The 12048-nt window shown below is 39.1% G+C and overlaps 1 protein-coding gene and 1 non-coding gene across 4 annotated transcripts in view; one reads left to right on the top strand and one right to left on the bottom strand.

The window, feature by feature from the left end:
• The window catches only part of LOC126866674 (solute carrier organic anion transporter family member 4A1), a 45980-nt gene that overhangs the window by 17606 nt on the left and 16326 nt on the right, over window positions 1-12048 (top strand). For 2 of the 3 annotated variants that reach the window (XM_050620543.1, XM_050620545.1), the window contains 2 exons: window positions 6894-7110; window positions 11503-11671. In XM_050620543.1, coding sequence (XP_050476500.1) covers window positions 6894-7110; window positions 11503-11671 — 386 coding nt within the window. Of the gene's footprint in view, window positions 1-2837; window positions 5382-6893; window positions 7111-11502; window positions 11672-12048 lie in introns of those variants that run through there. The other variant, XM_050620544.1, reaches the window with a different exon arrangement.
• Window positions 7574-7645, bottom strand: Trnac-gca (transfer RNA cysteine (anticodon GCA)). The gene has a single exon. It is a non-coding gene; the product is annotated as a tRNA-Cys (tRNA).

The following is a 12048-nucleotide window of genomic DNA, read 5'->3' as shown; positions in this document are numbered from 1 at the left end:
TTCGCATTCGCTATCGATTCCTCGCCGCGTGCTTTCAACGTCAACCGCGTCCTCTTTACGGTCCTTCCCTAACGACCAATATTATCAGGATGATTTATTTGGAACTTTTCGAGTCTGCATACTTAGGTTATTACCGTCATAAATTCGAAACACGTTCTCCACGGTTGATACCATACCTGACCTACCTCATCTTGAAATATGAGAAACTTCGCGGAAGTCCCCATAAAATATTCCCTCCGTCCTCTTACGTTTTTCACGTTGCTTTCCTTTCCTAGTTTAACCGACCTGTTATTCCCATACTATATATATATACATTTATATACAATCCTACCACATTTTTGGTGACACGGAAAAGTGCCGCTAAAGAAGGAAATATTTCCTACGATAGGATAAATATTACGACAAAGAACATTTTTCTCCAGTGAGTCGTTAATTTTGAGAGGGATAGTAGAGGATCGAACTTGCATCGTTGTCACGTAAATTGCCTTGTCCCAAGCGGAAGCTCAACTTTTGACCGCAGCAAAGCAAACTATCGCGAACTGCGGTGCAACGAGATAAACTGTAATTCCTGCCGCGAGCCACCAACGAAACCGATAGCCCGGTATAGTTCCAGCTATTTTCCAGCTTGCCGTTGCAACGGGTTTCTTAATGCTCTGTATCGAGAAACGCATTTGTCTTCCAGCGTTCCATTAACGAGGCTCGTTGCCCCTGTTCGATTTAGATCGCCGTTTGGCCGCGCGTCGTTTCACGTTACGAATCCACGTTACCATAGACGAACGATAACATTCGAATAGAGTACACCGATCGAATCGTCTCGACATCGTGTTTGCAAATTTCCCTTAATTGTTTTCTTGTCCTTAGCTGTTCAATGCGGAAGGATTTCTGTGTATTTTTATTAAAAAAAAAAAACAAGTACTCCATAAATTCCCGTTCTAAACGCCTTTTGTGTTGGTTCGAATTGATGCTTTTTTCGAAATTTTTATTTCAGATGTTCCATTATTCTGCTAATATTTCTTTAAACGCATAAAAATTGCAAGATTCGAGATCTACGTCCACAAAATATATCGAATATTTTTAGTTCATATTCTTACAGCGATAAAAGGATCTACGTGCAATAACAAACAGTTAAATTCATCAAATACGTACTACAGTATCTATATGTAAAAACATCAATATGATGATGTCATCGTATTTTGTACTATTCCATTTGCATTCCATACTTTTATGCATAGTCTCTATGATTTTAGTGCAATAAAGAGAATCATACCACTACTTATAAAATGCCATACCAAAGAAACATATAAATTCGCAAATGCTATAATAACCATAAAAGCTATTTATTATATGCATTATATCTCCAAGAAGCGTCTTTATCTAAAACCAGAACCAGCACATTATCTTACACCTAGCCGCAGATAACACAAACGAGCCTTTAATCGTGCATAAAATCAGCGCAATTAACGCAAACTAATGAGCCTTATCAGATGCGGCGAGGCTGTCGGATTTTTTGGTTCCCGTGAGCGAAGCAACAGCTAGTAGGAGCGGTTTACAGTGTGTCGCGCGTCCACGGAGTGAAAGAGGGGTGGTTTTGGAAGGGGTTGGATAAGAGACGAATAGGGAGCGGAGAGAAACGAAAGAGAAACAGAGAGAAACAAGGAGAAACAGAGACAAATAGAGAGATGAGGGGAGGAGGAAGGGAGAGGCAGAAAGAGAGAAAGGAAGAGAGACAGAGAGAGAGAGAGAGAAATGGAGAGAAAGAGTTGGTTGGGGTTTAGAAGGGTAGGGGATGAAAAGGTGGGAGAGAAGCGGAGAGAGCTCGAGAGGGAGAAGAGACTGGTGGAAGGAAGAAGGATGGAGGATGTCTGTCGTGGCAGAGTAGCGGCGGTAGTAGCATATACGGCGGTTTAACTCGCGGGGAAAACTCTGAGAGCACGAGCTCGCGATCCTCAGTCGCGTGTGACACGCGGCCTAGTACGCGCTCGGATCGCCATCCGGATCGTCTCATTTGCGTGGCCGCGTCGTGCTCGATCGACCTCGAGGGTCGTTGATCGTGGGAACTGACGGGAACAGTGCATCTTGAGAGTACTCAGACTTTGTAGAGTCGAAATTGCCATTTCTATATTTATGAGAAATTGGTTAAAATTGAATTCCTTTTACCGATATGATATTAACGCAGGCTGTGGATGTTTTTGGTTTTATGTTCGATAGTTTTATCGACAGAGATCGATAGAGATCGTGGATCGTATTCTTGAATTCAAGTCTGAAAGATCTATGGGATGCAGCAACTGACGAACTGATCGTGGGCAGTGGATATTTTTGGATGTTGCGGGCTCGAGCTTGGAATTTTTATCGACGATATTGACAAAGATAGTGCGGATCGTGGATCCTGGAAATTTATGAATTCAGGTTTGAAAGTTTTATAAGACGGGGATCGTGGATAGTGAAGACGTTCTCGAACTTTATCGATTTCAGATTGGAAGAATCGATGGATCGTAAATATCCTTGGATCTCGTAAATTCGTGTCATTGTTATTAAAACTGACGAATACAGTTGAAATCCTGAGTATTCGCAAATTTTACAGACTCGTCTTTCGAATACTTCTCAACGCAAGTTGAACGCAGTCGTGGACATTCTTGGATTACTTATTTATATTTTTATCGACGTTATTGGCAGACATCGAAAGTCGTGGTTTTAATGGAACCAATGACATCAACGAAGCTCGTAGATCGTCGATATTCTGGACTTTGGTTGTCCAAGTTTGACATTTTTAGAGCTGATAAAACTGATAGAGATCACAGATCGTGAACGTCCTGAGATTTTGTGAATTGAAGTTTGCCGTTGGAGAATTTAAGTCTAAAATACTTTTGTAATTTCTGACTGATACTCGCTCTTGTGGATCTCGAAGACACTTAAATATCGAGACTTCGAGACGGAAAATTTTATTACCCAGATCGATTAGTAGTCAGAAGACGCGGTACAAAATAAAATAGCGATTTTATGAGATTCCACGAATATGAAGCTTCTTTCCAACTGAAATTTTTAATATCTCCGAATCTAAGAAACATACCGCAACGTATCTTTATAAAACTCTTATAAATTTTGAATAACTCTGCATACTTTAAAATCACGATTTACTGCGAACAGTGTTTTAAACTTCGTCCTGTAAATCCAAGAAACTTTTACGTCTCAACAATTCGCAACTAACACCCTACGTAAACAAAAACCACGATTTATTTCATTTTTCACGCTGCATCTCACAAACTCGTCCCTCTATTTGCCTCCACCGACTCGACAAACTCGTACTTTCCCATTAACGAAGAAAGCAACAACGACAAAGTCCGAGTGTCCAAGAGAAACCTTCGCAAAGCCCCACGTAGCTTCCGGAAAGGACAACTTCGTCCTTAGAACGCAACGCGCGTAATTACACTATCAAGTATAGTACTGTAGGGATCAACGTAATAAACTAAGAATTAAATAGAATATCGTAAGAATCGACAAACCGCAGATTGAAAATCGAATTATCGATGATCATCAAAAAGGAGCGCAGTTGTTCCTTCAGATGCAAAGATCAAACAGAATATTATAAGTATCGATACAGCGGATTAAATATTTGCTAATACGATAGATTAAATATCAAACATCTATAGAGATCGATAAAATAAATCGAGGATCAAATACAATACCACAAGGGCAAATAAAATAAATCAAGGGTCAGTCAAGCACGATACAACACAAGGATCGGTAAGACATTATCGGTACGATCAATCAGAGATTAAATAGAATACTAGAGGGATCGATAAAATACGATCAAGGTTCCCAGCGATCGCGAGTGATCGACGAGAGAAGGCAGCTGTTCGATCGAACGAAAGGAGAATTATAAATTCCCCGTCGAAATTATAAATCCCGCGTAGACGATGAATATTTCATCGAGGACGAGGTGAAACACAGCGGGCCATTCGTTCGAAAAACGATATTCCGGTCCTCTCGAAGGATTTATAACGATGCGCGTGAACAGGCCGGATAGAATCTCTCGCGACGTCGCGCGTTTGACGATCGTTGCAGGTGAAACGAGAAACGCCGGAACCGGAGGACGCGTATAAGAGGGACGTAGGTATATACGAACCGGATGGAAACTGCAATCCGGACGTTTGACAAACGATAGTGCCGGTAACGTGCTACAGGAACGATCCTTCGCAGCTCGATTAAAAGAAAACACATTGAAACGGTGTGTCAAAACTTGTATATTACTCTCTAGATGCTCCGTAGCAAATTTCTCTTATCGAAACTTTTAAACGAACACGTTTAAACAGTTCAAGGGGAAGGAAACAGGTTGATACATATGTGTACGTATTTAGATAGGTTTCTATCGTTCTCAAAATTTTCCGGAAAATTATAAAGTAATTCATAAAATTAGTAAATTAAATAAAATAAAACAGTGTTTTCGCCCATCGTTCCAGAAGGAGCGAGTATATCAAAACAGTGTACGTACGTAAACCTTCGTCGCACTTCGAATCTTCGAATAAAAAATTCCAAACGAAGACGCGCAAATCGAGTCAGTAATCAACTGACTGAACTTAAAACGCGTTACTAAATCGCTGCAAGATCCGCGCGAATCGCAGCTGTTTCTCGAAGCGGAACGTCAGTCGAAGAGCGGACTAACGAAGTGAAGAAGCGAAACGAAAAACAAAAAGAAGATATAAGAAAGAAGAAGAGAAGCAGCTCAAGATTGAACATCTTCTAGATATTCCTCGGTCAACGACCTCGACGAAGTGAATGTTTAATCGACGAAGGAACAAAACTACAGATCGATCCAAGATCATCGCATCTCTAAGCGTATTGTACAAGAAGATCGCGATCAAACTGACAGAATTCTTCACTTCCTTCCTGCGCCCTATCGTTCGATACTATCGAGCTTCTCTTTCCCGACAATAATATTCGTTATCCTACCGAGATTGAGAAAGTCAGCGAGCTTCTGTCGAAATTGGATTGAGAAACGACACGAGGCAAGAAGTCGAGGAGCTGGTGGCGAACGACGAAGCGTGACTGGGTGCCGGAAGTTCCGTTCTCGACGCCACTTTTGCCCGCGATGAGAAACGGTTTCGCGGAACGTGACACGCTCGACGAATCCGCAATCACGATGGAAATATCATATAGCGGAATTTCGAAGCGATCGACGTCGCTTCTTTGAGAAAATACAACGTAGAACGGAGAGAACCGATAGTTAGAGGGAGAAACCGGAAACGGAGGATGCTAGGATCGATCAGTGCCGCGTAAACGAAATTTGACAAGTGTATAAGACACAGTGTGTTTCCGTTTCGACGTTTTTGGTGTGGAACGTGAAAGAAGAGGCAAGAATCATGAGGGATAAATTTGCATTCAGCGTAAGTGCTCTGGAAATATTGGATTCTGCGTTTATTTTAGGAGGCGAGCGTGACATCGATGCTGGTCGATCGATCGCTCCCAAGTTCTATGGTAGGAACTGTTGCCTGTAACGTCGAGGTTCTAGAATTAATTATAAAGCTTCCTCCCAAGTGTGCGTATTTTTAAAGGGATCAAATATTGAGCAGGTCAGAGTAGATCGCGAAGGGAATTGTCCGATACAACTGGTTGATTTATTGTTGTAATTATGTCAGACGACGAATATCTTACCTGTGTATTTTTATCTTGAGTTATTCCGTTCTACGAGATAATGTTTCATGAATCATAGTTTTATCGTAAAATGTTACAAGTACATTTTTAAAAGTTCGTACTTTTTTTTTAATATTCATTTCTACTTAGAAAGTTTGAGGGAAACCTTACCTTAATTAATCATGACACGTGATACGCAACCGGTTTTCCAATTTCATATTAGCTACCAAATCGTATAGAGGAGTGTTAATTACCGTCAGTCAAACGGATAATGAGAACCGTGTGAAGCGTGATAATGTAAAATGTTAGGATACCGATAAAACATAAATTAAACCCCTTGATCGTAGTATGAGTTACTCATCTCGATGTTACGCGTACAGGCGAAAGCCAATAATTAAAGTTGATGCGGGAAATATCGTATAGATATAGATGATGTATTTATTCGGTACACATCGCGCAATTTCCGATAACTAATAATTCCACGTCTACATATTTACAATTTTAACTTCTTCCGCTATGATTTTATTTACACGCAATCGCGAATTTTAATCTGTTTTCGTTTTCCGTGCGCGTTCAACGATATCGCATCGATAAAAAATATAAATCGCGAAAGCTTGCAATTATTAATTCTTTTCCTTGTAGAATTGATATTCTTAAATCAATTAAATATTCAATTACAGTATAACTTACAATTACGAATACTATTAATACATTAAGTAAGTAATTAAAACATTGGAAGATTTTTTAATATACATATATTCATAATACATAATATTTATGATATATTTATCATTATGACTTACAATTTCAATTATAATAGATATATTCGATATATAAGCTATACAAATTAAATTCATTTCTTCCTTGTACGGGATGAAAGAAATCTTATTGTTTCCTAAAATATATCTATATGAAATGATACAAATGTATTTATAGTTCATCCTTTAAAATCAAATATTTAATGCAGGGAAAATTGCATTTAGAATGGCATAATAGCGATAATGAAATTAAAATACTAAAATGCGCTCTTTTCCCTATAAATGCGTACACAGCGCCCACAGTATATGATCAAATACAACACTATTAAAACAGGAAATAATGATCGATAATCAGCTTATCATTCAACAAATACCACTATAAGTTGCTTTCAACCAGTAATACACATTCGGCACTCGTGTCAGCTATTATTATCATACGTATTACCCAACATTAATCATAAAGTGATTCGATTCTGATCGTGTCAACGGTGATAACGTGATTTACAGTCTGGGGTGCCGGACATGCACGAGACCCTTTCCAGTTTTTCGGAACAGTTCAGGGACGGACCGCCGAAACCGGAAATAAAGCCGGAAACAGCCAAGGAGTCGGAGAGGACGGATGAACCGAAGTGTGGTTGGTTCTGGTTCAGGCCCATGTATCTGCAGCAATTTCGGACCGCGAAATGGGCGCTTTTCTGGTTATGTTGGACAGGTGCAATGCAAGGTAAGCGATTCAAATTTGATTCCCTTCGAGCAACAGGAGAATAAGCCCATGTATTTGCCAATTTTGGTGCCGGGTAAAGGAAAGTCCATGGAATAGCAAATTTAAAAAGACACTGTAATCTAGCAAGGTGTATTTATATTTAATAAGAGCGACGAATAAATGTAATTTATAGCACTGAATAGATAACTGTTGCCGACATTAGAATTGATTTTTAAGTACTATTTTTAAGTACTACTTTGAATCATTTGAATAAATCAGTTTTTTTGGGAGGGACGGGGTGATTTTAGCGAAGAATTAAATAAATCAAAAAATTTTTTTCCTTGTAATATATTGCAATTTTTCCATATGTTCGTAGTTGTCGACGGTTGAATTTGAACATTCTGAACATTGTGAAACCCTTCTAATTTTTGTTTTTATCTCGCGCGTCTAAAATTATTAAAAACATAATAAAATAGGGAGGGCCAGGGGGCACCCGGGTTTGAACCGGGGACCTCTCGATCTGCAGTCGAATGCTCTACCACTGAGCTATACCCCCTCGTTAGAAAGCTACGAATAATCAAAATTGATCAATGGATTATCACTTTATCGATTGAAATCCAATTTTAACAACGCTATTTCTTTTTTGATAAAGATATAATAGATTAGTAAAACAAGATCAAGGCTGTGCAATGACAACAACAGAAATAGACAGGTTCAACAAACTGATTTGCCTGAATCGCAAAGGGTTACTCGTCGTAGTTGTTAAACGTAATGTAACAGACGTGCTTTGTAATCAGTCGCCACAAACGCGTCAAACACCCCCACCAGCGATAAACTGCGTGTCCACGAACGACGTATCGAAAACGACTGGACTGCAGATCGAATTTGAAAACCCTGTCCATCATAAACGCGACATTTACCAATATACCATCAACCAACTCGGTAACAATATTCTCCAAACCACAGTGAACAAATCCATGCTGATTTTTCGGTATAATTCAATGTACAGTCTCGTTCATAAATATTTCCACACTTACGATCTAATCGAAAAATTAAACATGTTTACTATATCCATCCAGGTATAGATATAAATTATTCTTTATTATTAAAAAATTATTTTTAATAAATCTTTCGTCGATAGTCCGATCTGAGATAAGAACAGAGGCCAAGATTAGATACGTCGTCGAAGAGTATTTAGAGGCTTGGAATTTCGCTTTTGAAGTATATTTCACGTATTTACAACGATTTGGAAGTGTGCAAATAATTATGAGCGATGGTGTAGTTAATGAGGCAAATATATAACACATACGTTCTCCATAATTTAAAGTTCAAACGAAGCTTTATATAATACACATAAACATATATGATATATTTAATAATAAAGCTTCAAAGCGTTAATGATCTCCTAACAATAATCGTTCCAAGTTCTGATTTTCCTTAAGTGTCTCGACGCTTATGAACCTGAGTGTACATAAACACACACAAACATACACGCATATAGTAATACAAACACGTAGCAGCTGATTGACTGCTATATCGCCGTTTGGCGTTACTAATAGCGGTGCATTCGAATGCAATTTCGAAGCTTTCACGGTGGCACGAGGGGGTCGGTAGAGGGTGAGAGAGGTCGACGGTGACTGACGATAACCGGAAATCGAGTTTTCCGGACCGGTGGCAGGAGGTTGACGGGCTGTTGCAGGGTGGGACAACGTCGACGAAAGGAGAACACGATCGAGGCGAAAAGGGCGAGTTACGACGACGGGACGAAGGTCGTCGACGTTGGCGGGAGGGGAAATGAAGAAAAGGGAGAACGCGGTAGTCGTGCGGGGTACTTAGTTTAAATAAGTTTGTACGTCCCCCTTCTTTGACAAGCGACAAAAGAAATCGTCCTGCTGGAGGTTCGTGCCTTCTCCAGTGGGATTGAACAAATTGCTGGACAATGGACTCGACAATCGTCTATATAAGTCGAGAATAAGTTCGCCGGTGACTAAGTACTGGCGTACGAGCGTGATACTCGTGCATACTTCGCTTACGTGGATCCTGGTGAGTTCGCTGTTATAACCGTGTACGCCAAGGCGTCTATAAGTATCGAGCCATTTGCTAATTTCGTACGGAACAATAATAATCGATCCAGATTTTGTTAAAAGTGAGGTTACTTCTTGTCAAAAAAATATCCCCATAAATTCCATTTATAACATCTAACGTGAGTAACGAAAGTACTCGAATACTCCTAGAAACCTTTTGTGTATACGTGAAAGAGGTCTAAAAATGTTCGAGTATTTTCACGGGCAACTGTATACGCGGTATAGTGTTCTCAATGAAATCTAAATTTAACCTGGATATTCAAATATCCGATAATTAAGTAATACTCGCAACTGGTCCCTCCCATACCATTCTACCAATGTCCATCGAATTAACGCGTTCACAGACGTTCACGAACAGAAGCAAGGAGGCCTGCGTTCGAGTGTCGACATATCCGGCGTCTGTCCACCCGGAAAATGAACCACCTTTGTTTCCCATTGTACCGCCGCTAATAAGAGAATTTTAATTAAAGCTAGAGCATCAGTCGTGTGCCGTGCACGATTTGCTTCTTCAGCTACCGACTGACCCTGTTTCTTTCTTAACTCGTATATATAAATACACACACATATATATAATTTATCCGTTCACAAGTATAAGAATATTGACGCCATAGAAAGATAACGCTAGCGTGATAAACTACAGCACAGCTATTAAACGACGTTTGGAAGTTTGAAGCGAAAAGGACTCGTGTATTTTTTGGCCTGTACAATAAGATTTTTGTAAATTGGTTTGAAATACACAGAACGTTAAAAGACATAAATTGTAAAGGCACTCAGCGAGAATAATGAATAAAAGATGACGATCGAGGCGAATAAAATATGATCAATCGTTCTAACATAGGTTTCGTTGAAAATTACAGTACAATTTTATCTTACCAATAAAAATATTTAATAAATTTTATATCATTACGTAAACCTTTCAAGCGAATTTACATATACAGCAAATTTAGTAAAATTCTACACAAAATTTTATCGCAAAATTTCTCCACCTTACAAAAACGACTCTCGGTTTAAACCACCTCTCTCAAAAAAGCTCCATTCGTTAAACCGAATATAAAACCAGAAGTAAATAACTACGACTCTCTACCGAAACACAACCGTCAAAAGGAGAATCTATGTTGCAAAAATCTCGAGCAGGGACCTGCCACTCTCTTCTCTCCACGTTTGAATCTCGCAGAGAGAGAGAGAAGATTGATTTTTGCGATTGTCAGAGATGGTTCAACGCTTTTGTCAAACGATACTGTACAGCATGGCCACCGGTTTTGTAATTCAACGCCCTGTCAACGCCTGCTTGTTGCATCGAACGAACGAACGAACACTGTTCGATTCAGAGGTGATCAGCATCGTGTATATTCGTGAGAAAGAAGTGTTTAATAGATTTACGTTCGAGAGAGCGATTTCTTCGAGGGTGAGCGGACACTGAATCGAGCAGAGGGGAGATCGTAATTCAATTACTTTAGCCCTTCTGATTCATTTACACCCGGCACACGAATTTGCTTCGGTGCATCGGATACGAACGACACACGCGTATCGAAGATCAATGTTGTTCCGAATTTGAGAACGGGGACAACGAGATCGGAAGGAGTATTATCAGGATACTCGAGTATTCCTATCGATCGCTTTCCTGCCGTTTTAAGTCGGCCAGGATTGATAAAATTCCAGATACTATCGGTTGTACAATGCTTTCCAGTACGGTGCAAAATAGCCCGCGATATATGTAGCTCTTACAAGTTCGGAATTGGTTATTTCGATGGAAAGGAAATTGGATTTCAGTGCAGAGAGGAATGGATTTTGGAACTTTTATAAATTGAGTCAAATTAAATACAGCGAACGAAGTGAAAATTATAGACGTTGAAACAACTTCGATAATTATTACATATTTCTTAAATAAATCTTCCTGGATTACCTAATAATACATAAATAAGCGGACTACGCATTCGTTAGAGAAACTATCCAACCAATCGGCTGTTGGTGATGATCAAACGCTTCATCGATTCAATCGTATCGCTCTAATAAGATTCTTCGAAACTTCTATTACATAACCATTGCGCGATATACATATAACATTGAAGGAAACATTTCCCACCTCCATACGCAAAATTATATAATTTCTATGAGAATACATATTGAATTTTTTTAGACGAGCCAATTTTGCGACTTGAATTCGAGCAAACTCGAAATCACACTATTATCACTAAGCTGAACTATCATTTATTTGTTTCACTTCAAGTTTTTAAGTACCAAAATTGCTTGAAACCACGTTACTACCAACGTGTGCCATTTCGTTTATTTTGCAATTTCATTTTATTAAAATCCTACGCTTTTCTTTTAGGTATGGTGGTCAATGGTTTTGTGAACGTGGTCATAACCACGATAGAAAGGAGATTTGGTCTGAGGTCATCGCAGACGGGCTTGATAGCGGGCGGATACGACATAGCTAGTTTCCTTACACTCGTTCCAGTGAGCTATCTAGGCGGCCGTTCAAAAGCATCGAAACCGAGGTGTGTATATGTATACATAAATACATATTTCACTAGACGATACCACAAGTTAGGAGTTTAATGCATCTATAAAATTGATCAATCTTCTCTCAATTTTTCTCACGAACAGAATTCTTCTCTAACTTGATTTCTTATTGGCAATTTACTATACATAATTTTATATACATAAATACATATTTCACTAGACGATACCACAAGTTAAGAGTTTAATGCATCTACGAAATTGATCAATCTTCTCTCAATTTTTCTCACGAACAGACCTCTTCTCTAACTTGATTTCTTATTGGCAATTCACATTCCCTAGTTGTATCAATCTTGCAGCAAATCAGTGATGCGTATGCGTACAAATATGTTCAGATATATACCTCACACATATA

Source organism: Bombus huntii, chromosome 6, assembly GCF_024542735.1.
Source record: "Bombus huntii isolate Logan2020A chromosome 6, iyBomHunt1.1, whole genome shotgun sequence".
In the NCBI taxonomy this organism is placed as follows: domain Eukaryota; kingdom Metazoa; phylum Arthropoda; class Insecta; order Hymenoptera; family Apidae; genus Bombus; species Bombus huntii.
The sequence above is the reverse complement of the archived record's forward strand: the minus strand, read 5'-3'. Positions and strand labels throughout refer to the sequence as shown.